General features: G+C 41.5%; 2 protein-coding genes and 3 long non-coding RNA genes across 6 annotated transcripts in view; 4 read left to right on the top strand and 1 right to left on the bottom strand.

Moving 5' to 3' along the window:
- syn2b (synapsin IIb) overlaps nt 1-23,994 on the top strand; it is a 99,142-nt gene that overhangs the window by 25,814 nt on the left and 49,334 nt on the right. The gene's annotated exons all lie outside the window — the stretch shown is intronic.
- On the top strand, nt 8,327-9,226 carry LOC145428902 (uncharacterized). Its single transcript, XR_013909238.1, has 2 exons — nt 8,327-8,942; nt 9,130-9,226. It is a non-coding gene; the product is annotated as an uncharacterized LOC145428902 (long non-coding RNA).
- Nucleotides 9,692-16,683, top strand: LOC113036966 (uncharacterized). 2 transcript variants are annotated; one of them, XM_080301788.1, is made up of 2 exons: nt 9,692-16,399; nt 16,630-16,683. In XM_080301788.1, the coding sequence occupies exon 1, from the start codon at nt 9,939-9,941 to the stop codon at nt 15,975-15,977; it is 6,039 nt and encodes a 2,012-aa protein (XP_080157914.1). In that variant the 5' UTR covers nt 9,692-9,938; the 3' UTR covers nt 15,978-16,399; nt 16,630-16,683. The 2 variants fall into 2 exon arrangements, with proteins under 2 accessions (XP_080157914.1, XP_026049398.2); XM_026193613.2 differs by having other exon boundaries at nt 16,587-16,683.
- Nucleotides 19,814-21,071, bottom strand: LOC145428900 (uncharacterized). The gene is made up of 3 exons (XR_013909236.1): nt 20,528-21,071; nt 20,331-20,442; nt 19,814-20,250 (listed from the first exon to the last, which is right to left on the bottom strand). It is a non-coding gene; the product is annotated as an uncharacterized LOC145428900 (long non-coding RNA).
- LOC145428901 (uncharacterized) lies at nt 22,249-23,466 on the top strand. Its single transcript, XR_013909237.1, has 3 exons — nt 22,249-22,450; nt 22,536-22,647; nt 22,728-23,466. It is a non-coding gene; the product is annotated as an uncharacterized LOC145428901 (long non-coding RNA).

The raw sequence follows: 23,994 nt of genomic DNA, 5'->3' as shown, positions 1-23,994 counted from the left end.
AAATCCCCAGTTTCCCAGACTCCCGTGTAGTGTCTTCTTCCCAAAAGTCCCCGTGTAGTGCTCTCTGCCCCAGTGTCCCTGCACTCCCCGTGCTCACTGCTCCTTCTCGTCCCACACTCCTCCTGAGGGGAAAACAATAGAGGCAGCCGTTAACACTTATCCCAGCAGGCATACACTCACACTTGACTTGTTTGAAGACTGCCGTGTAGTCAAACGCAATAATCCAGCGTCGGTGGAAGCTCCATCGCTCATCTAAATAGCTCCCCCGACGAGCCCAGATGAGGAGCAGGTGTGCGGCCAGGACTTCGGGTGTGGCCAGCCCTCAAGTTAGACCACGCCCCCAGGGCTGAAGGTGCCTGTAACTTGGCCACAGCAGAAAGGCAAAACACACACACACACATACCTGCCTACATACAGATGTGCATAGGGGCAGTGCAGACAACACACCAAATAATAATAATAATAATAACAATAACAACAACAACAACAACAACAATAATAGTCACAGTCCCCACTGCCCACGGACCCCGAGTCCCCAGAGCCGGGTCCGTGACAGTCTTGGCCTCATGGCTCTGCCTGCTAAACTCTTTTAGTATTCATTTGAAACCAGGCCTTGCCTGGTCTGGAGATTATAATCAATCTTCTGACCAATCTTGCCTTGCAAGGCCATTCAGATCCCCCAGGTCTGCCAGTGTGAATTTTAAGCTTTCTAAAGTTCAAGTTTAAAGTGAATGATCGGGTAATAAAAAGCGTTTGCTATGCTGCCACCTTGGAACAACAGGTCTCTGAGCACCATTTCAGATTTATGCTTGAACTGTTTTCATGTTTTGTTTTGTTTTTTCATTTATATTCACAATACATGGAGCTTGAAAGGTACTCTGCCCACTTTGTTAGGTACACCTCTTTAGCTGCTCATTAAGGATCATATGTAATTAGACAATCACAACAACTCAATACATTTAGACCTCTAGAAATGGTCAAGATGACCTGCTGAAGTTTAAACTGAGCATCAGAATGAGGGATAAAAAAAAAGGTGCTTGAAATGAATTTGAATGGGGCACAGATTGAAACTTGAAGCAGATGGGTGAAGAAGAAGACCACACCAGGTGCCACACTTGTCCACTAAGAAAATAAGACTAGAATTCATATAGGCTCACCAAAGCTGGACAGTAAAAGATTGGAAAACAACATTACATTCAAATGGTACGGTCAAAATTTGGTTTAAACAACATGAAAGTATGGATTCATCCTGCCTCACATGAACAGTTCAGGGCAGTGGTGGTGGTGGTGGTATAACGTGGTTGGGGATCAAGTGAGAATCATTTAAACAGCACCATGTATTTGAGTGTTGTTCCTGACCATGTCCACCCCTTTATGATTACAGTGTGCCCATCTATGATGATTGGGATTGGATAATAGAATAATGCACATGTCACAAAGTGTAATTTCACTTTAAGATGACAGTGAATCCACTGTATTCAAATGACCAGATCGTAATTCAACAGATCACCTTTGGGATGCGGCGGAAGGGAAGATTTACATCATGGAGGTACAGCCAACGATTCTGCTGTGTGATCCTATCATGTCAGTATATCAGTAGCTTAAATTCAGCTTCACTTTGGTTGTTTAGAATTTATAAAAATCTTTTTTATCGCTGTGTACGTGCACTCTGTCTGATTCCATGTCCCAAACTTGACTGATTATAGCTCAAGCCTAGAATCTGGACATAGAAATAATGTCTTTGTTTTAAATCTGTTTTTTTAAAAATCCAGGAGAAGGAAGGAGAGACACAAGCAATATGATAATGACTTTTTCTACATATGTCTTTGACACACACTCACAGACACACACACTACAATCCTGGGTACTTTATAACTAATGAGTTGCACTGAGGCAAAAAGAAGCAGAGGTCCTTGATATTTCCATTGTGTGACAAGTTATTATGCAGAGCAGTGACAGAGGAAAACCACATTAAATGACTGTATGCTTGCACAGTATCCAGAGCAGAATAGCCCTTGGAAGTCTATGGCTCTGAGCCTTAGTTTAAATGATGACAAACAGACATGCTGCCTGTCTATCACTATACATTGTTAATTCATTTAAGAGAGTCTTGTGTGTCTTTGCACAATGGATCGGAACAACCTGGTCTACACTGTTTTACCTGAATATAATTTGAATTACACAGAGCCAGTGTGCAGTGACAGTCATCTATAAACAAGAACGTGGGAACCAATTCCTTTTGTAACGGCAGCTATTTGTGACTTCAACCACACAAGTAAAACCATGGTTTCATGTCCACTGATCTATTTGTGATCTACAGATTTTAGAGCATCTTCAGTAACTAGATGTGTTGCTTAAGTGATATGACTATGAGGGTGGTATTCCTGTCTTCTGCTTGGCTCTAGTAGTCTGTCTCTGTGTTTTATTGACTCACTAAAAAGTGGCTTAGCAAATATAGTATGACACAAAGCTGTAGTAAGTTATGTAGTTGTATATGACTCGTAGCCTCCAACCACAACCTCCCTCAGTCCTGTAGTCGGATCATTACACTCCCACACCACTCTGAACAGGCACCTTATAAACTGGCAGGGTTTACTCCTTCAGTCTTCCCACCCAGAAGCACTGCCAGATCGAATAAAATAAGGAAAACTGCAGAAATGGATAAATCATTTGTCTTCGGCATTGTAAACACAAAAACGGCTTCATTTTTGATAAAAGCATTCTATGTTTTTGCTGCAAACAAGCTGGAGAGGCTGATTAACTTAGACTATGTTGTGTTTTAGCCTAAATTTGGTTTTATCACTGAAGAATCCTGAAGTCCTTGAAGTCTGAATAGAAACAAATGCCATCTGAATATAAGCAGCGTCATAATGCTCGTGCCTCTTTGCAGCTGTGTCCATGAGTGTGTAGTATTTCAATTAACTTGTGATGATAAATGGTAACTTCCTCTGTCAGCCTAATCTCTATTAACCCCAATGCTTGTTACTTCCACCTTTCACCAGTTCAGCTAATTAATCCACTAGAAACAGGCCCTTTCTCAGTTTCTTTTCATCCTCTTTCTCACTCTTCCCTTTCACTGCTAATGCCTTCTCGTATGCCTCTTGTCATCTTTGGCTTCCACTTACACTCTCTGCTGTACAGCCTGAGAGTTAAAAAGGGGCTACACAGTGTTACTACAGTCAGCTGCTGCACATGTCTTTGAGTTACAACATTTTATAATATTAAGAAAAATCTAAATGCCACAAAAGGAGAGATATTACTTTTTCTGTCATAGGGTCATAATGACCCCTTTGGCTTATTTGCCAACTGAGTCATCATAACCCCAGGTAAATGGAGGAGTTAAGCTAGAACCAGCAGTATACTTCATTGCAGGCTTAGTCATGGATCAGTAGAAAAAATATATTAATATCAACAGTAAATTACAAAAGACCAAAGAGCAGTATATATATACAACGTAATCAGTTTATCTACTTTATGCCTGCAGTATGTTTTTTAAAGTTTGCATTAGAAATACAAAAATAGAAATCAAACTCAGGGAAGACTCGTTTCAGGTAGAGGCAAAGTTTTTTCACTGCAGCGTTTCACCTTCATTGCCTTGCCATCCTGAAATGTATCTGTAGCCTCAAGGAGTAATCAGGCAGTTCACTTAGCTGTGGCACGTAGAGGACAGACTGCTTAGCCATGCAAATTGCTTTCTACAGACAGCTGGCACATTAACTAAAACAAAGACGCTATCTGAGCTCCTGCAAACTTAGATTGTGGGGAAAACTTTTAGGATAGCAAAATAAGTAAGCACAACACCCAAGGGTGTATTTTCAGTCCTGTCCAGTGCTCAGCGGTATAGAAGCAACCCGGGTTCCTCCCATTGGAAGTACTCTGAAGCCAGTATGGCTTAAATAAGGGCATTGCACTAAAATTATTATGAATATCACGTCGCTAAAGAAGGCAGAATCCTAGAATCAAGAGTACTGCAGCTGTTGCTTTTCTTTATGGCACACCAGTCTTTAACGGCACAGTATGAAAGTCATTTCTTCCCTGTCTCTGCTAAATGTTTTATTCAAATTACCCTGGAGAAGCAGGGAGCAGAACTCCCACCAAGGTTCTAAAGGAATGGCTGCCCTTTCAGGGGTTGAAAGTTCTGAAAGGACATATTCTAACTTGTGTTTTTCTCTGGTTTTGCTTTTTAATGTGAAGATTTAAATTCTTTAGCTGCAAAAAACTTGAGATTCAACTCACCAAAGTAACTTACAGAAACATAAAAACACGTGGGACGACAAGATTCACTGACCAGTAATATGAGACAAAGCGTTATGTTGAGCCTTTTGCTTACAGAGGAATCGTCAAAGCACCTCAGGGTTGTGCAGTGCACAACAAACACTTTTTTAATAACATTTTTCAGTTACCTCATTTTGATTTCACATTTTGTGCAAACCTTGCTTGCCTTGAAAACTTGTTTACAAGACATTCAGCCTTTGAAGCTGTTTATATTTAACTGTCTCAATAAGCAGTAATTTGAAGACCCCTCTGGTGGGTCTGCTGACATGGGAATGGTTTACATTTCTACAGGTTTCAGTGTCATACCTAGAAAACACAAAGGGGAAATTGACTAGAAAATGAACAGGCCAGTTAAAGGGCTGGAAAACTGCCAATACCCCTGTAGGATTGGTACCTCTGTTGTGCAGCAGTGCATTAAATTACCCAGGCTTTAATCACCATATTTTCTTTTAGTACCAGTATCAGTGGTCCTGGTGTATATTAGTATCTTTTACTTAACAGTATATTGTTTGACTGAGCAGCAAAACCATTTTTGCTTGATTGCTTGTTTTTAAATGCTTCTGGACAACAAAAAGTGAAATAAGATGCAAAGCTGGCAGTGCAAATTAATGAATGGTGTCCATTTACATTTGGTTAATGTTTTTGTGTAGCTGCACACAAATGCAGTTGTGTGAAGTTCCAGGTGCAATGAGTCAGCTCAGTGTTGACCAAGCTGTGCGGCTGTTTTGATACTCATTTTGAAGTGAAACGTGATTATGGGATTTTAAACACCCATTTAAACCACTTTTTGTCATAAAAACAAACTCTGCTATTTTAGTGGGTTTAGTTAGCATGCAGAGGTGTGAATACTGACTAATTCAAAGTTGAGTTTAAGTCAAGACAGTTTGTCTTATTTTCTTTTTTTGTGACATTATATTTTCATTGGAAAAGCTTAAACAAACTAGTCAACCTCTCCTTACTTGATCAGGTCCCGAAAAGCCATACATCGCACTGGTTCGTTTCTGTAGCATAGAATTAGATGACATCAGGACCTCTGCCCTGCCATCACTTTACCTGGCATCTATGTATGTGCTCAAAAGCCAGAAGGTCAGTCTGGTGGAGTGTGAAGAATGCAAAAATCAACTTATCTGTTGTGCAAAGACAAACTGTTAAATATTTCAAATACTCCCTGTGAGAGGATCGCCTTCAGGACTGGATGATATTCCCTCCCTACCTGTTTCCCCACCTTTCCATCCATGATTTATACAATAAATATATCTTTATTTTGTAGTTTTCATCTACATCTACTGAAAGATTTACTGCACCTGCTATCTTTCTTGACAGTTCCTAGATAAAACTGATGATAGGGAATTTTATGCTTTAAAGGGGATCATCATTTGTCCTTGGAAGTATGAGTCCTATAAAACTCTACGCCTCTAACAAATTTCTCTGAAAGAAAGCCACCCCGCCTCCCCAATCAGTCCACGGGGGTAGGGTATGCTGCGTTTAAAGAGATGTCATCAGGCATCGCTAATAGCCGCTCCAGTTCCCCCTGCTGATAGCGTAATCATCTTCCTCCAGCCAATTTTTAGATTGCACCATATTGCACCACCATTATGTCACTCTATTCACATTTAGCAAAAATTACAAAATTTGTGCCGCAAAAGTACTTTTTTCCTCAACATTTCAGAAGCATAGCAACCAGAACATCCATAATTCTGCCGAGCAGCAGTTCGCACTCATTCATAAAGGAGAGAATTAAAATTTCTGTAATTGTTTTGTTTGTTTGGCTCCTAACAAACACTCGCAAGACATAAAACAAAACGGCTTTATTTGGAGTCTTGTTTTGGGGGATGAATGCAATGAATATGAGTAGAATAATCATCTTTTATCCCTGTTTACCTGTCCACCAGCTCCAGAAGGAAGTATCGATTTAGCTGCCAAATGCTTAACTACTTTAATGAGCTAGTTAAGCTACTTAACAAGACTAATTCTGTTATGTCTGTCTTTTTTCTTGTTTTTCTTTTTTTGCTGGGCAGGCAGGTGGATTTGTCATGTTGTGCAAAGTTGCTGTGAGGAGTGAGATTGAGCATAACGCTAATAACGCTAATCAACACAAGTCAACACTTTGAAATAATGAGCAGATCTGCACGAAGTATAGCCTTGATGACACATCTTTAACTGGTTGAACACAACATTTTTTCTGGCACACATTATTGCCATATTTCCCCTCTAACAGGTGACGTAGTATTTGCTGCATCATTTACTAAATGTCCAGTGTGCTGGCTTTGATAACCTGGAACTTTTTGTTTGTCACTCTTCCTGTTCAGTGCCAGCAGGTGAATTGGCAATGTCCTCTTTCTCTGTGTGTGTGTGTCTCTCTGTCTCTCTCTAAATTTAAACTCCATGCTCCAAGCATTGTCACGACAATGTGGGTGGTGAAAAAAAACAACAAAAAAAACCACATGTACACACACATGAAGCTGCTCACCATAGCCCTCGACAAAACAGAACAATGATGGCTTTTCAAACAGGAACATTGTGGCAGTGACACAGTGTGTGGGGAGCTTTTTGTAGGTGTATGCTGTATTAAATTATAAGTGTCGATATATATGTGAGAGTAAGGGGGTGTGGGTGCTTCACCCCACTTGGCGGTTGTTGTATAATCTACCATGACAATTTTCTGTCATTATTCTGTAGTTAGATTGATAGAACAGTTGAACATAGTCATTTCTCAGATGTCCATTTTGCAAATCTATGAGATTGTCCTCCCAGAGGAAAGAGGAGCTCATCATATATACTACATTCTTATAATATTTAAAAAAATAGACATAGCAGCTGGAATATAAAGTGCTAAGTTATCGGCTAATGCTAACGAGATTGGTTACTAAGCTCTATGAGTGCACAGACACCTGCTATTTAATGCTTAATGCTGCAGTTGAGGCATCCAGTTAAGTGATATGAATTTGCTGAGGTGATAAGTGATGGCCTAGTCATCATCAAAGGCTGAAAACAGCCTATGGTTTCCATTCCACTATCCTATAAACTTGACCACTTGCTTATCAGAGCAGTAATGACAATGAGGTTCCTCTATTTTAATACAAAACCTGTCTTTCCCCAAAATCTAGGTAAAAAGAGATGAAAATGACCTGTGCTTTATTTCATGGTGCCTGTAGGGCCCGACCTTCTTGCTCCAGTCAAAATATGTTGCAAATGTCTTATTTTTGATGCTCCAGCATGGTTAGGCAGTTCATTTTCCCACAGGGCCACATGAGAAACTTACAAAGAGATACAACTAAGCAAAACTGAGTTCAGCTCAGCTTACAACAGTCCCTGTTGGTACCTTGCATTTCTCATGGCTGCTTAGCAATAAAAACCTGTTGTATTTTATCATCTGATGCTTTCAGTTTGAATTTGCAGGAGTAAGAAGTCTTTAGTTTACATTAGTAGTCACATACATTTTTGATGACCAGTAAGAATTACCACAGCAAGAGGTGATTATAAAAACTAAATGCAGTCAAAGATAATTTAGCAATTTAGCAACTGAACAGAAATACATTTTCTCTTGAATGGTGCCGCAAACACTGCGAACTCTTTGTCTCTACACATATGAAGACATAGCCAATGCTCCTCCTACAGTGTCTGAAGGGAGAGTCAACTTGTCCATATCATAACCTTCAGAAACAACATTAAATATGAATCCTGTGCCAAGACTGAAACCCGTTCTTACTTAAGTAACAAGGAAATTCACCACAAAGAGCCTACAGCAGATATGAACCTGATATTAAAACGTCAGCCAGCCTTGAAATAGCCCTCATGACTTTTTTCTCTATTTGTATCTGAGCATATGTGTGCGCCTTTCACATCATGTGTGCTCACAGGTGTGCCGGCACAGCAGGTCAGAAACAGAGATCTGGATGAAGGGCATAAAAAGTGTCATTTGTGCCGAGCTGCCGCTGCATCATCTCTGATGATTTATGTGATCAGACAGGCACTCTGTCTCAACCCAACATTAAACCGGGAAGAATACTCACCTGAGCTTCACCACGCTGTGAAATGAATCAGTGGGTGTCTGCCTAATCCCTAAATTTAAGCCTTCACTCAGTAAATAAAGCATTGAACAGGAGTGGAAAACCCAATCTTTGAAACTGAGAAAACATTCTCATAATCTTAAGTAAGGTGTGGATGGTGTATATCCTGGCCGGGCACATGGAGGAGAAAAGGGGAAAAATGGAAGACAGGCAGATTTTAAGTTCAATTTAAGTATAAACCGTGAATTTTTAGCTTCCTCTTGAGCTCTTAGCCTAAATGAACACTGTAGCTGCCGTCATAGGCAACTCTCGCATTTAAGTTCATTTTATTAGATATGTAAGGTTGAAACAATTAGTAGTTGAAATATTAAGAAATAAATCAATAGTAATTCATGTTTTGTTCATTGGATTTATATGTTTAAATGTGTTATTTTTACTAATTGTGCAATTAGATAGGAACCTTTTCTATAGTTCCGTCTGTTGTTGCTAAGAGGGTATTTTTGGCTGGCACACTCAGCAAGCTAATTGAGACGAGCCACGAGGTTTGCACGTCCACAGTAAGATAGTAAATAGTAAGATAAATAAAAGAGTGCCTTTTTTGGACCTCCCCACGATGTAAGGATTAAAGTTTTATTCCCTTTGAGTGAGGCCAATGAGGTAAATGTTTTCTTTTGTTTATTTTCGTTGTATGTAAATATGCTAGTGTTGCGTGATATTCTAGTGCAATTACCGCAGTGTGAGGTGTAATGTGTATTTTATTGATTGTTTTGTTGGAATGTTTCGTCATATATAATGCTTAGGGGCTTTATTAAGAATATTCATTTAAGTTTGTATTTCTTTTTAGTTCTGACGGCATTGTATCGGCTGTGGTTGGACATCATTACAAGTTAAGGCATGTCGAAGAATCCTCCTGTCCGAAATAAATGTCAGTTAAAACACAAGGAACAAGTTGAGCTTTATTACGACTCGAGGGGAGTAACAGTCAGAACTCAGCCTGCTTCGTGCTGGAGGAGAGAGAAGGAGAAAGAGGTCTGCCGCAGCGGAGCCGAGCGGGAGCGGAGCTGAGCCGAGTGGGAGCGGAGCCGAGCCGAGCCGACAGCGCGCCGGGTCACGTGATTAAGCTCGCGTCTCTGTCAAGCATCAAAGACGCTCAAACACACACACAGACATCTCATAAAGCAACCAGAGTCCAGTGGTGCAGCTTGGTTAAGCTACAAAGAAGTAACACGTTTATACAAGTTAAATGTGGAGAGTAGATTTCTTTAGCTCATCTTAAAGGGACTCTGTCAAGCAATGAAAGTGAAGTGTGGTGGTTTGGAGTAAAAGTTTAAGCTCATGTTATTGTTGTTTATGCTAAGTAACTGTAATTAAGGTACGTTTAAGTTGATTATAAGGGTTTGCTTATTTTAAGACTGCATTAGATATTTAAAGGTCACATTATAGTATTTTGTTTGACATTGAAGGTTATTTTCTGTTTTACTACAAGTGAAGAGCAATTTACTATTTTGGTTTAAGAGTTTGTGACATATGTTTAAGTTGACTCTTTAAAGTAAAGCAATTTAAGGTCCTAGGTGCTTCATAAGGTGACTATTCACGTATTTAAGTTGACCTAGGTGACTTGAGTGTAGTACAATACCTTTGACTGTCTGTGACATGGAGCAAGAAGGCTGTGACACTGAAGCTGTGGAGCAGCAAGAAGCTTTTGAAGAGCAAGAAAGTTTGCCAGAACCATGCACAAGTAAAGCTACTAAAGAAGGAAGTTTGAGGAAAAGTCAAAGAGTTAAGAAGTTCACTGAAAGGGGCCAAGCACTACATGATGAAAAGGTGAACAAGCTTCAAGCTCGCTTCAAAGTCAGTTATGAAATGTGGAAAGTTGTTGCAAAACAAGGCAAAAAGGCACTTGAAGAACCTGTTAGTGCAAAACTTAAAGAGCTTATCGGCCGAGTTGAACATACCTCGGCAGAAGTGAAACAAGTTTATGATGAACTGCGCAATCATGAAACTCCTGATGCAGACACTCGCCGCAGAGTGGACACCTGTGATGCGGTTTCTCAAAAGATGATAAAGCTAGCTCAAGAAAAATTAGCAGCAGAAGAAGACGAAGAACTTTCTGAGAGATTGGTTCACTGGAGTGATATAGGATCAGCATTCAATTCTGCCGCCTCTCAAAGATCCAAAGGTTCGAATAGCAGGCAATCAAGAAGCTCAAGTAAGTTGTCTGTAAAGAGGCAAGAAGCAGCTGCAGAGCTTGCGGCTACTGAAGCAACTCTGAAGATTATGGAGGAATTGGAAAGTGAAAGAAAGGCACTTGAAATCCTTGAAGCAGAGAATGCTGAGAAACAGAAGGCCTTAGAGCAAAAGCGAAGAGAGCTTGAAAGGCTAGAAACAGTAAAGAGAATGAATGCTGCTAAAGCACGTTTGAAAGTGTACAATGACGAAGGAAGCTCAGATGAAGAAATATCAGACCTTCTGCACGAAAGGAGCAAACGGAGAAATGTCACAGCTAAACCGATGAATCAGTTTGCACGTTCGCAACTTAATGCAAATGCAGAGCCGTTTGATATGCCACAAGCCAACTTAAGGTCACAACCAAGAGAAAGCAAACAGGAAGATAGTACCACAACATTGGCCCAAGCTCTAGCTGAGTCCATTCACATAAGTCGCCTACCAGTACCAGAACCTACAGTCTTCAACGGAGATCCTCTCAAGTACAAGGATTGGAAAATGTCGTTTCAAATGCTGATAGACAGAAAGAACATCCCAGTGAATGAAAAGATTTACTATCTTCACAAGTATGTTGGAGGACCGGCGAGAAAGGCTGTTGAGAGTTATTTTCTGTTGGGAACAGAGCGTGCTTATTACTCAGCATGGAACATTTTGGAGGAAAGATATGGAAGTTCATTTGTAATCACCAAAGCTTTCAGAGATAAGTTGACATCATGGCCAAGGATTGGGAACAAGGATAGCATTGAACTTCGAGAATTTTCAGATTTTCTCAGAGGATGTGAAGCGGCCATGCTTCAGGTTAAAGGTCTTGAAGTTTTGAATGACTGCAATGAGAATCAGAGAATGCTAAGCAAGCTACCTGATTGGTTGTCAGCAAGATGGAATCGAAAGGTCATTGAAATTGAAGAACAAGATGGTTCCTTTCCAACATTTAGCCACTTTGTTGACTTCATTGCGAGAGAAGCCAAGATTGCGTGCAATCCAGTAACATCGCTTCATGCACTCAAAGCAGGTGACTCAGAGAAAATGAAATCTTTCAAGACAAGAAGTGTTGGAGCAAAGGTGCTAGTGAGTGCTGCAGAAGAGACGTCCAACACAAAAAAATGTGTGTTTTGTGAAAACTCAAATCATAGCATTCACACATGTAGGAAGTTTATGGACAAGGTCTTGAGTGAAAGAGTCAAATTTGTGCAAACTAAGGGACTGTGCTTTGGATGTCTAGGCTTTGGACACCAATCAAAGAAATGTGAAAGGAGAAAGATGTGTGACACATGTAAAGGGAAACACCCGACATGTTTGCATGAGGAACGAGACAAAACCTCAAAGAAAAGGAAAGAAAAGGAAAGTGACAAGGAACCACAAATGAAAGAGATGGAAGGCAATAAAGAGAGTAGAGAAACCAAACCCAAGGAAGCACCAAGTGAAGCAATATCAAACCGTGTGATTCAAAGTGACAGAAGTAATCTCACATCTACAATCATTCCAGTTTGGTTATCCACAACAAGCAATCCTGAACATGAGATTCTTCTCTATGCTCTTCTTGATAGCCAAAGTGACACGACATTCGTCTTGAAGGAAAAGGCAGATGCTCTGGATGCAGAGAAGGAATGTGTGCAGTTAAAGCTCTCGACAATGTCTTCTAAAGACACTTTAGTACCAAGTCAAAGGCTGTCTGGGTTACAGGTCAGAGGTTTCTCTTCTTCAAGGAGAATTCCTCTTCCTGTGACATACACAAGAGAGTTTATTCCTGCGAATTTGAGTCATATTCCCACACAAAGGACAGCAAGAGCGTGGCCACACTTAGAGCACCTGGCTGAAGAAATCGCTCCACTGATTGAATGTGACGTAGGCCTGCTCATTGGTTACAATTGTTCACAAGTGTTGGTACCCAGAGAAGTTGTGGCGGGAAAAGATAATGAACCTTTTGCCCAAAGAACAGACCTTGGCTGGACAATAGTTGGAGGAGCTAATCCATGTGTTGACTATGGGGATGCCATAGGATGTAGCCACAAGATCATTGTCAAGGAAGTGACACCCAATCAGTCAGCTGAGCAGTTGGTCAAAGAAGTGCAATACGTCTGTCGCACACAAGTCAAAGAGGTGGTCACATCTGCAGATGTAATTAAAGTGCTCGAGTCCGACTTCAATGAAAGAAAGGTGGAAGATTCACACTTCTCACAAGAAGATTTAAGGTTCATCTCCATAATGGAAGAAGGAGTGAAGATGAAAGCAGATGGACACTGTGAGTTACCTTTGCCATTTAAGGAAGACAGACCAAGTCTGGCAAACAACCGGAGCTGTGCAGAACACAGACTCAAAAATTTGAAGAGAAGATTTGAGAAGGACAAGCAATACCACAAAGACTACACAGAGTTCATGAGAGAGACTATAGAGCGTGGTGATGCAGAAAGAGTTCCCTCTGTAGACCTGGACAAAGGCCCTGCCTGGTACATTCCACACCATGGAGTGTATCATCCTCAAAAGCCTGGCAAAATAAGAGTGGTGTTTGATTGTTCAGCAAAGTACGGAGGGGTGTCCTTGAACGACTACCTGCTTACAGGGCCAGAGTTAACCAACTCTCTAGTGGGGGTCCTGTGCCGATTTCGAAAAGGTCCAGTTGCAGTGATGTGCGACATTGAGCGCATGTTTCATCAATTCAGAGTCAGAGAAGAAGATCAAAATTACTTTCGCTTCTTGTGGTGGGACAATGGAGACTTCAACTCTACTCCATCTGTCTATCGCATGCGCGTACACTTGTTTGGAGCTGCTTCTTCCCCTGCCTGTGCGAACTTTGGTCTCAAGTATATTGCTGCACAAGGTCAAGGCAAGTTCAGTGAAGCTACCATAAGATTCATTGAGCGAAATTTTTATGTGGACGATGGTCTTATCAGTTTCCACTCAGAAGAAGAGGCAATTCGTTTGGTGAAGGAAGCAAAGGAACTTTGCAGCACAGGAGGCTTGCGACTTCACAAGTTTGTTTCAAACAGTAAGCAAGTGCTTAATTCGCTACCGGAAGAAGATTGTGCAGAAACAGTAAGAAAGGACTTGTCACTGGGCGAGCAACAAATTGAAAGAGCCCTAGGTGTCAAATGGTGCATCGACTCGGATTATTTCCAGTTTCGAGTAGTTGTGAACGAGCAGCCACTTTCCAGAAGAGGAGTGTTGTCCACAGTAGCCTCTATTTACGATCCACTTGGCTTTGTGGCACCTTTTGTTCTACTTGGGAAGCAGATACTACAGCAAATGTGTCGAAAGAAAGCAGATTGGGACGAACCACTCACAAGCGATCTGAAGTCACGGTGGGAGTCCTGGTTGTTGGATCTAAAAAATCTAGCAGATGTCAAAATTGACAGATGTTACGTGCCAAAAGATTTTCAAACAGTTCAGAAGTACGAGCTTCACCATTTCTCAGACGCAAGTGTTTCAGGGTATGGTGTTTGTACGTACCTGAGAGCTGTCAGTGAAGCAGGACAAGTCCACTGCGCTCTTGTCTTTGCCAAGTCCAGAGTAGCACCCACGAAGGTTACTACGGTGCCACGATTGGAGCTGTCTGCAGCAGTTGTAGCAGTGCGGATTAGTGACATGCTCAAAGCAGAGTTGGAGCTAGAAGATGCTCAAGAATTCTTCTGGACAGATTCTCAAGTTGTCTTGGGATATATCAACAACGATGCGAGACGTTTCCATGTTTTCGTTGCAAATCGCATTCAGCGTATTAAGGAAAGCACTCAACCGATGCAATGGAAGTTTGTGGTATCAGATCTCAATCCAGCAGATCATGCCTCGCGTGGACTGAAGGCCAAAGACCTCATTACCTCCAACTGGTTTAGTGGTCCAAGTTTTCTTTGGCAAGAGAAACTTCCCCACGAAGAAGTCACGGTGGGGAAACTTGATGCAGAGGATCCAGAAGTACGCAAAGTTGTTGTACTCCATACAACTACAGAAACAAATTCTTTGGCAGAACGTTTTCTGAAATTCTCCAGTTGGTCAAGGTTGGTCAAAGCTATGGCAAGACTTCTCAGATTTGTGAAAGAGTTTAAGGGCTTGGAAAGGAGAAGCAATAAAGCCACTAACCTTGAAGAAAGGACAGAAGCCGAGCTTAAAGTCATATCCATTGTACAAAGATCAATCTTCTGCAAGGAAATCAAGGCACTTCAAACGCGAAAGGATCTACCCAAGGACAGAACAAATAGACTCTATCGACTCGATCCCTTCCTGGATGAGAAGGGTGTTCTTAGAGTGGGAGGTAGATTAGAGCGTTCTACATTGCAGCCACACGTCAAGCACCCGGTCATCTTACCAAAGACTTGCCATATCGCAAAGTTACTGATTGATCACTATCATCAGCGGGTGAAACATCAAGGACGGGGCATGACGATAAATGAGCTGAGATCGAACGGAATATGGATACTAGGATGCAGTCAAGCAGTATCATCCTTTATCTACAACTGTATTAAGTGCAGGAAATTCAGACGTCGAGGAGAAGAGCAAAAGATGGCAAACCTACCAAGTGAGAGAATGGAGACCACCCCTCCCTTCACGTATTGTGGGATGGATTGTTTCGGCCCATTCTACATTAAAGAAGGAAGAAAAGAACTGAAGCGTTACGGGCTTCTGTTTACCTGTCTATGCTCTCGTGCGGTGCACATAGAGCTGCTTGATGATATGTCAACCGACGCTTTTCTAAACTCACTGCGTTCTTTCATCGCTTTGCGTGGGAATGTACGTCAGTTGCAATCAGATCAAGGCACCAATTTTGTTGGAGCCAGACGTGAGTTTCTGGAAGCAGTAAAGGAAATGGATCAGGAAAGTTTGAAACAGCTAGGCTGTGAGTTTGTGATGAATCCTCCCTCTGCCAGTCATATGGGTGGAGCCTGGGAAAGGCAAATTCGTACGATCCGAAGTGTATTGACAACCATTCTGGATCAGTCATCCAGATCATTAGACAGTTCATCTCTAAGAACCTATCTTTATGAAGTGATGGCGATAGTTAACAGCAGACCTATCACCCCACATTTACTCAACGATCCTACTGGACCTCAGCCACTTACACCTAATCTTCTGTTGACCATGAAGTCGTCAGTAATACTGCCACCACCAGGAGACTTTGTAAAGGAAGATTTGTATCTTCGCAAAAGATGGCGTAGAGTCCAGTACTTGGCCAATGACTTTTGGCACAGATGGAAGAAAGAGTACTTGTTGAGCCTACAACAAAGACAAAAGTGGCACAAAACAAACAGAAATGCAAAGATCAATGACATAGTGATCGTACAAGATGACCAAGCATCAAGAAACGACTGGAAGTTGGCCAAAGTTGTTGCCATACACCCGAGTGAAGATGGATGTATACGCAAAGTACAACTGTTAATGAGTGACTCATTGTTAGATGACCATGGAAAGAGACTGAGTAAACCAGTTCTACTTGACAGACCTATACACAAGACTGTGACGCTATTAGAAGCAGATTAGTTTACATTTCATAAGTTCATAGGTGGAAATCACAAGTGATTTGGTGGGAGTGTAGCTGCCGTCATAGGCAACTCTCGCATTTAAGTTCATTTTATTAGATATGTAAGGTTGAAACAATTAGTAGTTGAAATATTAAGAAATAAATCAATAGTAATTCATGTTTTGTTCATTGGATTTATATGTTTAAATGTGTTATTTTTACTAATTGTGCAATTAGATAGGAACCTTTTCTATAGTTCCGTCTGTTGTTGCTAAGAGGGTATTTTTGGCTGGCACACTCAGCAAGCTAATTGAGACGAGCCACGAGGTTTGCACGTCCACAGTAAGATAGTAAATAGTAAGATAAATAAAAGAGTGCCTTTTTTGGACCTCCCCACGATGTAAGGATTAAAGTTTTATTCCCTTTGAGTGAGGCCAATGAGGTAAATGTTTTCTTTTGTTTATTTTCGTTGTATGTAAATATGCTAGTGTTGCGTGATATTCTAGTGCAATTACCGCAGTGTGAGGTGTAATGTGTATTTTATTGATTGTTTTGTTGGAATGTTTCGTCATATATAATGCTTAGGGGCTTTATTAAGAATATTCATTTAAGTTTGTATTTCTTTTTAGTTCTGACGGCATTGTATCGGCTGTGGTTGGACATCATTACAAGTTAAGGCATGTCGAAGAATCCTCCTGTCCGAAATAAATGTCAGTTAAAACACAAGGAACAAGTTGAGCTTTATTACGACTCGAGGGGAGTAACAAACACGCTTGTCAAATCATTTTTTCCCCTGTGTTCTCATCCCAGCACATACCCAGAACACAGTCACAGCAAGCTGTAACAGGAAGTAATCTTACAATTAAATGGAGAAATCTGACTAGTTGGAGCAGAAATTAAACAGAAATGTCAAATTAAGAAGAAACAGATCTCAGCCAGTGTAAGTGTTAGGCAGAAATTGAGCCCTGAAAGGCAGAAATGTCAACACCCAGGGAAGTAAATGTTAAATTTTTCACATGAATTTGAAAACCCTCCCCACAGAGGTGATGAAGTGCTAAAGGTTGTGGCACCTGCATTTAACCTGCTGTGTGTGTTCGTTGTTCTAAAACTCCACCTGCTAGAGTCAAAATGATTTGTTTATTCACTGATTTATCAAACTTACAGAAGAAACTAAAATGCTGAAGATAACATAGATGCACTAACATCACACTTTGTTACTTTGTGCTTGTACCGGGTTGGACATCCTTTTTTCTTTCAGAACTGCCTTAATGCTCCATGGCACAGATTCAACAAGGTGCTGGAAAAGTTTCTCAGAGATTTTGGTCCATGGTGTGATGAGAGAATCACACAGTTGCTGCAGATCTGTCGGCTGTACATCTATGATTGGAGTTTCCTGTTCCAACACATCCCAAAGATGGTGGAGTGTGGAGGTCGTTTGAGTACAGTGAATTCAATGTCATGGTCAAGAAACCAGTTTGAGATTATTTGAACCTTGACATGGTCCATTATCCTGCTGGAAGCATTCATCAGAAGATAGCTACACTGTTGTCAGGAATTATACTCAGATTGCGGTGTTAAAACAACGGTAAAAGGGGCCAAAATGTGTGAAGAAAACATCTCCATGTTACATCAACTTGAGTTGTACACACCAAATCCTGACCCTGCCATCTGATTGTTGCAGTAGAGACTGATACTCATAATATCAGGTGGCATTTTTCCAATTTTCTACTGTCCAATCCTAGCCTCAGTTTCTTGTTCTTAGCTGACAAGAGTGGCAACCAGTATGGTCTTCTGCTGCTCTAGCCCATCTGCTTCAAGGTTTCAGGGGTTTTTGCATTTAGAAATGCTCTTCTGCATACATCGGTTGTATTAAGTGTCATTGGTAGTTACTGTAATGTTCTGTTCTGAAATACTGGGATCAGCCCATCTGTTAACAATAAACATACAATGTTTGGATTCTCTTAGATCACTTTTTCCCCCATTCTGATGCTCTGTTTGAACTTCAGCAAGTTGTCTGGAGAATGTCACCATGACATAATGGAGTTGCTGCCATGTGATTTGCTGATTACACTGGTGTATCTAATGGAGTAGTCAGTGAGTGCATCTGTACCTGCTAAATATCAAGGCATTGTCCTTGTGACAAGGTTCACATGCTAATCTTAGCATTTAGCTCAAAATAGCACTGCAGACTCACAAAGGCTCCTCTTAAATTGGTAATTAGACTCTTCGTGACCACAGAACAATGTGCTGATGTTTAGCAAGTTGTTACATTCACTTAAAAGAACACAAAGAGTATACAGGAGGTTAATGTTTACTATGTTGCTTCCTGGTCCTAAACCTTTAGATTCTACCCTACTTTCCTACTTCCCTAATACTGGCTCCTGATCATCCTGCTTTTCATGTCATTGGCTAAAGTCTGAGACCTGGGCCCTGTTTCAGGAAGCCGGTTTAGAAAACTCAGAGTGAAAAACGATACGCAGGGTTGAGTAACCCCGAACTGTCCAACTCGGAATATTCGGTTTCAGAAAGGCTGATAACAATTAGTTCAGTCAACGCGGAGTTGCTTTAACCCCAAGTGAAGCGCGCGCACGAGGATACATAAAGCCCTGATAAGCGGAGCACAGATTAAGCGAGTCACCATGGAGACGGAGGGAAAGAAGGCGTGGTCAATGTATTTTACAGCGCTTGAGGCCGAAATTCTGATGGCAGCATATGCCGATAACACGCAAATTCCGCGGAAAAAAGTAACACAGCCACAGCTGCGAAAGAAAGGGAGCATGCATGGCAAAACATAGCCGACAGAGTCAATGCGTGAGTGTTAATATAAACATTGATCCAGGGATTTCCACCCATTTAACACGTTATTTTATCATATGTTATTTTATTTGTTATTTTATACATTTTATTTTGTGATGTGATGTGAGCGCAGGTGCAACCCAACAGGCCCCAAACGTTCCTGGCAGCAAGTAAAAATGAAATATAAAAATATAGTCCAAACAGGTAAGGTGTAATTGTATTATGAGCCATAGTGCTTGGTCTGTTTGTCCGATGTAAATCAATTGCAGTTAGAGGCTACATTAATTTCCTTTCTGTAAGCACTTATTGAAATTATCTGAGCACATTACAAGTACATATTTGCTTACTCTGTATGCTCAAATGTGACCCGTTATAGCCAACAGAAAAAAAGCGGAGGCCCGAAAAACAGGTGGGGGTCCTCCACCACCACCACTCACAGAGGCTGAGCAGTTGGCCCTCAGCCAAAACAGTGGGCGCCCTGTGGCCGAAGGCATCTCTGCGGGGACATCCTCTGAGTCAATAACCCCGCAAGACACAAGTGCCTACATAGGGGGTAAATCCAAAATAATACATGATGTGCATACATCCTTTCTTCACAGTCACCTTTGCAGTGCTACTCATTCATTTGATAAACTCTTTACCATAATGGATTATTTTGTAGTGAAGTTATTTTCCTACTGATTTTGCCTTCCCTCAGTCTTGGTTGTCTTTGAGAGCATAATGACAATGAAGTGTAAGGTGATTGGTATGTTTGTTAATTGCCATTTGGTCCCTTGTAAGTTATAAGTGACCTGTATAAACCTCATATTCTATCAGTTGATGGTGGTGGTGTACTGCATCTGGTGCAGCCTCCTGTTGAGCCAGACCAACATGCAGTTGTGAGTAATACTCCACAGATTATATGAGTTTACAGTAGAACAGCAATGTTGTTTATTTCTTTACTACAGGAAAATAATGAAGAAACATTGACAGCTGTTACAGAGGAGGAAGCAACAGAGACACTTTATGAGGTTTACATCTTTTAATACTTTGTGTACAGGAAACACAGGTGACCAATAAAGCCAGTTGAACAAAAAATCTGTTTATTCGTCTTTCAACATGTTGAGGTGATGGGTCAAAAGAAATGATTGTGACATATGGTGTCTCTGACTGCGCTTCCATCTTGTATGTCCGTGGGAGGGTCAGGATGTTCATGGTTTGGATCACTGCTGATGTTTGGTTCAGAAGGACAGTGTTCTCCTCTAATTGTGGCAATGTTGTGAAGAATCACACATGCCACAATAATGTCACATGCCCTTTCTGGGGTGACCCTGAGTCTTTGCAGGCACTGGAACCGGGCCTTAAGCATTCCGATAGTCATTTCAATTCTGGCTCTTGTCCTGCAATTAGCCAGATTATATCGCTGCTGTGGGCCCGGTTCAGGGTCAGGGTAAGGGGTAAGCAAATAGGGTAAACATGGATACCCCCTATCACCAAGCAAGTAGCCAGTGAACTCTCCTAAGACAGAAGGATACACTTCAGTTCAAATGTCCCTGAAGCAATTGGTCTTTATATATTTTAAAGTATTCTCAACTCACCATGTCCAAATTTTGTGCTCAGTGTACATTCACGGAATATTTGTGAGTCATGGACAGAGCCTGGCCACTTGGCTTCCACATTTGTGATAATGTTGGCAGCATCATATATGATCTTCACAGTGCAGAGAACACAAATTAGCATCCATTACTATGATGAAATAATTTGTTAGTTTGAAATGCTACAGGGAACTATGTACCTGTACATTAATGCTGTGGAAAGACTTCCTGTTCACATAGTCTCCTTCATTTACTGAAGGAGCAATGATTGGAATGTGAGTGCCATCTGTACAGCCAATCACGCCTGGGAACCGTGAAAATAAATGTAAAATTTAAGTAGTAGTCCAAGTATCACCACATCATAAATTAAGTTTTGGTCATCCTGATACCTGCAATTTTGTGGCATCCCTCTTTGATGAATCTTGTGGGTCTATGACCGGGGAACACCACAAACGAGTACAGGAGACGTTTCAGTGCAACTGTAACATTCCTGACTGCCCGACAGACGGTAGCCTTGGAAACGTGCTCAGCGTCACCAATATTATACAGAAAGCTCCCGTTTGCAAAAAAACGAAGTGCAATACAAATAATATGTAATGAACTGAGAGCATGTCCGCGATGTGTCACATGCGTAATATATGGCCTGAGGATGTTATCCAAATAACTTATAGATTGTGCTGAGAAACGGTAACGTTCGCACAGAAAATCATCAGGAAATGATAAAATGTCCAAACGCGCTCTAATCACTCTCTCCCGGCGGAGAGCCCTGCAGAGAATTTGGGCTTCAACATCTACTGGCTCTTCAAGGAAGGGACACGCCATGTCTGACACTTCCTACTGTCAGGTTTCCGACAAAGGGGCGGAGACAGTCAGGGTTAGTTGTAGTAAACCTGCTAGGGGGCAGGTTAGCTTCACAGCGTGTGTCGTCATAGTGACTCACTCAGGCTTCAGCTGAACTCGCTTTGTGAAACCGAAAAACCAGAGTTTTCGTTAACTCAGGGTATACTTAGTCAGACTTTGCACTAAACCGGCTTCCTGAAACAGGGCCCTGAAGCCAATGGATAATCTCCAGGGCCTATATAAGTTGACCAAAGCTATACACTTCAGGGTTGATGTTGTTGTTGTTGTTGGCGGCGGTGGCTGCTTTCTTGTTTTCTTAGGTTTCTTTATGGCGTCTAAGATCTGATAGAATTAGCCTTTGTTTCTCTCTATTACAGTGGCCAGGGGATGTTTTTAGGGGAGAGCTGTAATTTTCTGTGTTATTCACTGTTTTGTCCTGGGCCCTATTTCAGGAAGCCGGTTTAGTGCAAAGTCTGACTAAGTATACCCTGAGTTAACGAAAACTCTGGTTTTTCGGTTTCACAAAGCGAGTTCAGCTGAAGCCTGAGTGAGTCACTATGACGACACACTCCGTGAAGCTAACCTGCCCCCTAGCAGGTTTACTACAACTAACCCTGACTGTCCCCGCCTCTTTGTCGGAAACCTGACAGTAGGAAGTGTCAGACATGGCGTGCCACTTCCTTGAAGAGCCAGTAGATCTTGAAGCCCAAATACTCCGTAGAGCTCTCCGCCGGGAGAGAGTGATCAGAGCGCGTTTGGACATTTTATCATTACCTGATGATTTCCTGTGCGAACGTTACCGTTTCTCAGCACAATCAATAAGTTATTTGAATAACATCCTCAGGCCATATATTACGCATGTGACACATCGCGGACATGCGCTCAGTCCATTACATATTCTTTGTACCGCACTCCGTTTCTTTGCAAACGGGAGCTTTCTGTATAATATTGGTGACGCTGAGCACGTTTCCAAGGCTACCGTCTGTCGGTCAGGAATGTTACAGTTGCACTGAAACGTCTCCTGCACTCGTTTGTGGTGTTCCCCGGTCATAGACCCACAAGATTTATCAAAGAGGGATTCCACAAAATTGCAGGTATCAGGATGACCAAAACTTAATTTATGATGTGGTGATACTTGGACTACTACTTAAATTTTACATTTATTTTCACGGTTCCCAGGCGTGATTGGCTGTACAGATGGCACTCACATTCCAATCATTGCTCCTTCAGTAAATGAAGGAGACTATGTGAACAGGAAGTCTTTCCACAGCATTAATGTACAGGTACATAGTTCCCTGTAGCATTTCAAACTAACAAATTATTTCATTATAGTAATGGATGCTAATTTGTGTTCTCTGCACTGTGAAGATCATATATGATGCTGCCAACATTATCACAAATGTGGAAGCCAAGTGGCCAGGCTCTGTCCATGACTCACAAATATTCCGTGAATGTACACTGAGCACAAAATTTGGACATGGTGAGTTGAGAATACTTTAAAATATATAAAGACCAATTGCTTCAGGGACATTTGAACTGAAGTGTATCCTTCTGTCTTAGGAGAGTTCACTGGCTACTTGCTTGGTGATAGGGGGTATCCATGTTTACCCTATTTGCTTACCCCTTACCCTGACCCTGAACCGGGCCCACAGCAGCGATATAATCTGGCTAATTGCAGGACAAGAGCCAGAATTGAAATGACTATCGGAATGCTTAAGGCCCGGTTCCAGTGCCTGCAAAGACTCAGGGTCACCCCAGAAAGGGCATGTGACATTATTGTGGCATGTGTGATTCTTCACAACATTGCCACAATTAGAGGAGAACACTGTCCTTCTGAACCAAACATCAGCAGTGATCCAAACCATGAACATCCTGACCCTCCCACGGACATACAAGATGGAAGAGCAGTCAGAGACACCATATGTCACAATCATTTCTTTTGACCCATCACCTCAACATGTTGAAAGACGAATAAACAGATTTTCTGTTCAACTGGCTTTATTGGTCGCCTGTGTTTCCTGTACACAACGTATTAAAAGATGTAAACCTCATAAAGTGTCTCTGTTGCTTCCTCCTCTGTAACAGCTGTCAATGTTTCTTCATTATTTTCCTGTAGTAAAGAAATAAACAACATTGCTGTTCTACTGTAAACTCATATAATCTGTGGAGTATTAAGAGTACTCACAACTGCATGTTGGTCTGGCTCAACAGGAGGCTGCACCAGATGCAGTACACCACCACCATCAACTGATAGAATATGAGGTTTATACAGGTCACTTATAACTTACAAGGGACCAAATGGCAATTAACAAACATATAGCACTCAGCTTACACTTCATTGTCATTATGCTCTCAAAGACAACCAAGACTGAGGGAAGGCAAAATCAGTAGGAAAATAACTTCACTACAAAATAATCCATTATGGTAAAGAGTTTATCAAATGAATGAGCAGCACTGCAAAGGTGACTGTGAAGAAAGGATGTATGCACATCATGTATTATTTTGAATTTATGTAGGCACTTGTGTCTTGCGGGGTTATTGACTCAGAGGATGTCCCCGCAGAGATGCCTTCAGCCACAGGGCGCCCACTGTTTTGGCTGAGGGCCAACTGCTCAGCCTCTGTGGACCCCCACCTGTTTTTCGGGCCTCCGCTTTTTTTCTGTTGGCTATAACGGGCCACATTTGAGCATACAGAGTAAGCAAATATGTACTTGTAATGTGCTCAGATAATTTCAATAAGTGCTTACAGAAAGAAAATTAATGTAGCCTCTAACTGCAATTGATTTACATGGGACAAACAGACCAAGCACTATGGCTCATAATACAA

Source organism: Astatotilapia calliptera, chromosome 5 (assembly GCF_964374335.1).
Source record: "Astatotilapia calliptera chromosome 5, fAstCal68.1, whole genome shotgun sequence".
Classification (NCBI taxonomy): domain Eukaryota; kingdom Metazoa; phylum Chordata; class Actinopteri; order Cichliformes; family Cichlidae; genus Astatotilapia; species Astatotilapia calliptera.
This window is presented reverse-complemented; position numbering and strand designations above follow the sequence as displayed.

What these genes read in the sequence shown, in the direction of transcription:
- LOC113036966 (XM_080301788.1), top strand. Translation starts at nt 9,939, where the DNA reads ATGGAGCAAGAAGGCTGTGACACTGAAGCTGTGGAGCAGCAAGAAGCT.